This window comes from Limulus polyphemus, unplaced genomic scaffold, assembly GCF_000517525.1.
Source record: "Limulus polyphemus unplaced genomic scaffold, Limulus_polyphemus-2.1.2 Scaffold2792, whole genome shotgun sequence".
Lineage (NCBI taxonomy): Eukaryota > Metazoa > Arthropoda > Merostomata > Xiphosura > Limulidae > Limulus > Limulus polyphemus.
Window position 1 is genome coordinate 1,092 of NW_013668402.1, and position 5,978 is coordinate 7,069.

Sequence of the window (5,978 nt, forward strand, 5' to 3'; positions counted from 1 at the left end):
TCTGAACTAATTTTAAATATCTTTGTTATAAACCACTCTAAGATGTATAGATACAAATATATTTGGATGTTACTAAAGGAATGGCAAGAATCGGTCTCAGAATTAGTAATATGGCATTTTAAAATACGGTCATTGTGGATAGTTAACAGGCTGGTGTCTTGGTCTTTTTTTAGGATTATACAACAAATCTACATACTGTCCTCACTTATGCCAGAATTACAAAAAAATATTAATGTTCTTATTATCCATAAATCTATGATTAAGCAAAAAAAAAAAAAACAGACCACCATAAGCACAGTAATAAAATAACCTTTATGACTCTTAGAGGTGAAATGAAATTCATTGTAGAACATGTGACAAAAATAATAAAACTATGTGCATGGAAACTGAAATAGTCCAAATTTTCAATTGTGCCTCTTTATACTTCCATAGGTTTCTTTACCTTTGACCCCTATATTTCAACTCTTCCTCTACTTCTGTTAAACACTTGTTAAAATACTCAAGTGTGAATTTAACATTATGGTAAATGAAGAAATTCCAATATTTTGTCCTTTTTTTTTCAGATATTATGTTGACTTCTTTAACCCGATATTGCTGTTGAAAAATTAAGTATTTTTCTATCTATGTATACTAGTTGAATACTAATATTCTGCCTCTCTATCACTCCATAATTCTGAGGCTGTTTCTTGAAAGTGAATTATTTCCTAATTCGTTGAACAAGGTGTTGCCTGTTAGTGATACACAATGATTGTATAAAAATGTCAAGTTACTATGTAAGACACCCAATCATATTTTTGTGTTCCTTTTCACTGTTTGGGGCTTTAAGATACAACTTATTTCAGGTGGCTAAATATTTTTTTCACTTTCGTATCTCATTTGTTTTTATACATTAAAAAACATGTCTGTTCAGTAGTTCTTATTTAGGATGGAACTGTTGTAAATATGAAAGTGAAGAAAAGTTACTTGATTACAGTGGTTATTTATAAAGTTTGATTTGTGGTGTACATTTCATTATAATCCTTCAGAAGTGCACAGAACAGTGGGTATGTTACACATGCAAGGTAGGTTGTTGTCAAACTAAATAAATTCAAATTTTAATTTTCTCCACTTTTTACTTAGTGATTATTTTTCCATTGCAGAGCCTACATGATACAAGTTGACATGCTGCAGTAAATTCTCTTTTTAAACCCATAATTTTCTGTGGGAATTATTTTCTTGATTTCTTAAGAATTATCACCGTACCTTATAAAACTTAAATTTTGCTGAAAAGCATTATAAGATTCTCATGATTGGATAGCCAAGTGTAGCTCTACTTAACAACAGAAAACAGTACTCATCACATTGCCTTGTATATAAAAGAAATAGAATAAGCAACCCATTATTGTACTAATTAAACTTTTATTTCTATACTTATATACATTGTCCCAGCTTTATAAAGCTTACCTTACACTAAAACTACAGTTTGGATTAAAACTTTTCTTAAATTAAGTTAAATTTGATAGTTATGGAGAACAATTAGGAAATGTGTTTATACTCACTGCAGTATAAAGAAAGTATGCTAGCAGTGGTTAATGTTTTTTTTTTATATATATATTTCTTATTGCCCCAGGAACTTTTTTTTTAAAATGTTCAACATATTTTAGACTTAATTATCACATCCAATGATTCATTAAGATACTGAGTTTAAGAGCAAACTATATAGGTAATTACTGTAAAATTTGTTTTCACAGCACTATCGAAGTGACTATCATCAATATCTGACTATGATTGGCTGAAAGTGCTATAAATTTTAGTTCTGGTTCTATAAGTAATTTTTTTAAATAAACTGAAAATATCAGTAAAGTTATCATCACAATGTTTTATTAACTTAAAATATGTTGGACTTTGTCGTAAACACCTGGTTTTTTATTTATTTATTGAATATGGTTCCAACTGGAATGATATTAAACAAAACCAAGACATGTTTTTTATCCATTTTTTCATGAAATTCGTAAATCTTACCATAGGTTAACTTACTGTTTTTTTTGCAGATTTTTATTAATATGGTGCAATTCTGAAATGGAATTTCTAGATTATAGTTTGTTGAATAATCATTCTCTCATGACATTCTTAAACCAGGTTTAACTTCAGTATTTATCTATATATTAATATTAGGAACCAATTTTTCAATCACTAATTGCAGGCAAAAAAAGCCTATAACATTAAAAGAAAAATCATCACAACCTTCATTAAATCAGTGTTGTCTACCAGTCAAAACATGGTAATAATACACAGTTGAACTCCACAAAAATAAAACTAGAATAAGAAAATTAGTAATGAGAAAAGAAATACATTTTTTAAGTTAAATTTACAACCTTTTTAATGTAAGCTGTAAATATTCAAACCTGGTCCCTACCACAACATGTGAAGTTAATGAAATTAAACTCTAAATAATGCATTATTTACAACTTCTAATTAAATATTTTGTACTAACAAATATTTATTTTAACCACTCACTTTTTTCACAGAGGGAAAATATCCCCTGTTTATACTTTAAGTGTTCTACAGTAAATTTCACACTTCTAACAATTTCTTTCTACATATTAAATAGTTTTATATCCTTCCTAAGGATTCCACTCTGTTTACATTGTTATCAAAACCAAACTTAATGACAGCAGCCTTACAGTATTGTATTTATTTTACACTCAATAGCTAAAAGAACAATTTTCACATTACTAAGAAGTCAGAGTTAGGGGAGGAAAAAAAGATGGGAAAAACGCATTGTAAATATCCTGATATTATATTTTAACTCAACATGGTAGAAAGGAAAACCTGATTTTTTATCATGGTGACTGTTATTCTACACACACAACAAATATTTGTCTTCTTGTACTACACATGTTAAAGATATATCTCATTCATACAAATCTAATGGGACGGGTGCAAGGCAGACATTGTTCATTTGAAGCATTATGAAAAATGTGTTGAGATGATCCTTTTGGGAGAACTGACCATTGCGTAAGTGTTGGAAAAGTTTTTAAAATGTTCAATCCCTTCAATAGAATTTATTGTTACACAGAATGGAATTTAAAATATAAAACATATACAAAAACTATCAAGCTGGAAACTTTACATTATAAATAACTGAAAAATTAAAAGTACAATAATACAACCCAGAAGACAGAGCATAATTGACTACATTTTAAAGATGCCCACTGTCTCAACATTACACTACTGCCTTTTAGGAGATGTTCTTGAGCCAAAGCTTGATAGAAACACTTTCAATCCTGTATTATCATTTGGAAAACAATCTTTAAAACAAAACTTTAAATTTATTGTGTCTATTGGGACCTAGGTTATCTGATTTAAAGTCAAACTACACCTACTAACTAGTTTAAATTATAACATTAGTAGGAACTTTCTTTTATACAATATCAACTAACCACAGCAAATACTATAAAAATTCATAGTTTTATACATTTTGAAAGATGGAAGAAACATTAGTCTGAGACTATCAATATCAAAAACCTATTTTTGCCACAAACATCACTCGTCAGTATGTTAAAAATGAATTTTTTAGCACATTTGAGTTATATTTTGAAAAACAAAACAAATAAATAGTCCTTTGCTACAAGTTTTTCAAAAGGTGTTTTAGAGATTAAGATTTTTGTGGTTTGAAGACCTGACCCTAGGAAACTTTTAAAAACTATATTTTTTATTACTGTACAATATTGTTAATAATAGTGCAAGATTCATGTTGCAGAGAACAAATAACTTAGAATTATCCTATACAGTTTCCTAAATTAGACAAAATAATAAGTTAAGACTCTAAACACATGGAATTATATATAATGTCAAATAGTTTTTAGTTCCTAAACATTGGCTTCTTGGTAACAGAATTGGGAAACATCCCAAATTCTTATTGTTCTTGAAATTCCAACAGCTACAATCTTTTTATCTAAATCATTTCTTGAACATTTTAAAAAGAACTGACATTACAAGTAATACCCCTGAAAATCCACAAAATGAAAACACACATTAATATGCATGATAACATTTGTTTCACTGGAACTTGAAAATTCTATGAAACAGGATACTGTTAGCTGATGTTATCTCCTTAATAAAAACAAACAATGTTTCCATGGTTACCATTTTCTTGTTCCTAAAACCCCATCTAGGATATTTAGTAGCATTCTTCCATTTCTCTCTTAACTGTTCATCTCTCGCTGTTATAGTCTTCCATTTCCAAAACTACTGATCTCTGGCGAAACATCACGTGCATGCCACATACGCACAGTATAATCACTGAGAAAACATGAACGTAAAAAGAAACTAAATGATAAATAAAATAATATAAAATACAGTATTTCTATTTTACCCGTAAATGGTAAGAAGTCCTTTCTACAACAATCTGTTGCTGGAATGAAAACCCGCACTGTTCAGTTTATCACACTTGTCAAAGTTATTTTTCTTATATCCTAATTGTGTTGCCACCTTCAGTTTTTTTAGCCTGGCTTTCCTACCTGGTCAAATTTTCAACATTTGCACTGTCTGCTATAACTATCTGAATGTTATTTTAATTGAAACTTAGAAACATCAAGTATTTCAAGTACAAGTTGATCTAAATAAGCAAGCCAAGTTTGGCTAGAGAGCTACAAAATCCATTTTCAAGTAAAAATCAGACTTCAAGAAGTGAATTCTGAGTTTGGCTAAAGGGTTACAGAATCTTTTGTCAATTACAAGTCAGACTTCAATATGTGAATTTGAAGTTTGGCTAGAGCTACAAAATCCTTTTTCATGTACAAGTGACTCCAAACAGCAGGTTCCGAGTTTGATTGCAGAGCTAGACAGTATTCTCTTAACTAAAGGCATCAATAAAGTTTAAAATCTAATGGTGTAAAGTGTCATTATTTTACTACTTCCTACTATATTGAGTAGTTAAAGGTATAAAGTTTGGACATATCTTTTGTAGAAAAGCTCAGTAGTGTATTCAACTAATAGTAACCCAAGATTTTTAAAAAGGAATAACATTTAACTAAGCTGTATTAGAACAGAATAATGTTACTAAAGAAATTAAAGAGAACTAAGTCACTGGAAAAACCAGAGGGCAAAGAAGCTCAAGAAGTCAAAGGAGCAGCAAGAGGTTTCCAAATTTTGATGGATGCCTCACTGTAAATAAAAGATGCAAAAAGTTAGCATAGAATCATGAAGAAAAGAACAGTTCTTTGGGGAGTAACTACATTTGTTTCATTCACATAAAAATAGAACTGGTTCCCAAACATAAACATGTGCTGACTAATAAAATAATTACAGCATAATATCATCTTGAACCAATTGTATGAATAGAAAGTTTGTTAGATAGGAGTGAGATTTTGAAATATTTTCATCAGCTATGTTAGCAAATCACAACAACAAATATTTCATATGTTCATCTGCATTACATGTAATGAAAATTGTTAAAGATTTAGTCTTGTGTATAAAAACAAGATTTTACTAATCTTAACCATGGACTTTATGACAGTTTGTTGTTTCATTTTATGCTACTCATCCTGGGCCATGAAATTACATATTGCTCAAGTAACATTTCTTAAAATCAGATTTAACATCTTTCAAAATCTGTATCTCAGGCACTCATGAAGAATTTAAAACAAGAATGGTTTGCTCTCTGCTAATGAGAATAGTTCATTATGCATGCGTAAGGATAAATGATAGTTTTAAATTGATCCAATTTATCTATCTGTTTGTTTTTACATTGAAAAAAAATTAGTCAAATATAGAATGTATAATATTACTTAGTAATCTAAAATCTAACCAGTAAAAAGTGGAAAACTGTAGAGTAATGAGAAAAACGTTTTATATATACACCTGGAAAAAAGTTAAGCACCCCCGTGATTCAGATTCGACGTTCTTGTGACTGATTATAAATTACCATTCAATCTAAACGTGTTTATCAAATGAAATTATGCATTATTGGGCACAAGAAAACAAGATTATCACCA

The 5,978-nt window shown here is 29.3% G+C and overlaps 1 protein-coding gene across 1 annotated transcript in view; it reads right to left on the reverse strand.

Moving 5' to 3' along the window:
* Window positions 1-996: 996 nt before the first annotated feature.
* Window positions 997-5,978, reverse strand: part of LOC106467910 (kinesin-like protein KIF21A) — a 59,626-nt gene continuing 54,644 nt past the window's right edge. Inside the window, exon 19 of the mRNA XM_022396133.1 lies at window positions 997-4,284. Coding sequence (XP_022251841.1) covers window positions 4,209-4,284 — 76 coding nt within the window. The 3' untranslated portion in view covers window positions 997-4,208. The remainder of the gene's footprint in view (window positions 4,285-5,978) is intronic.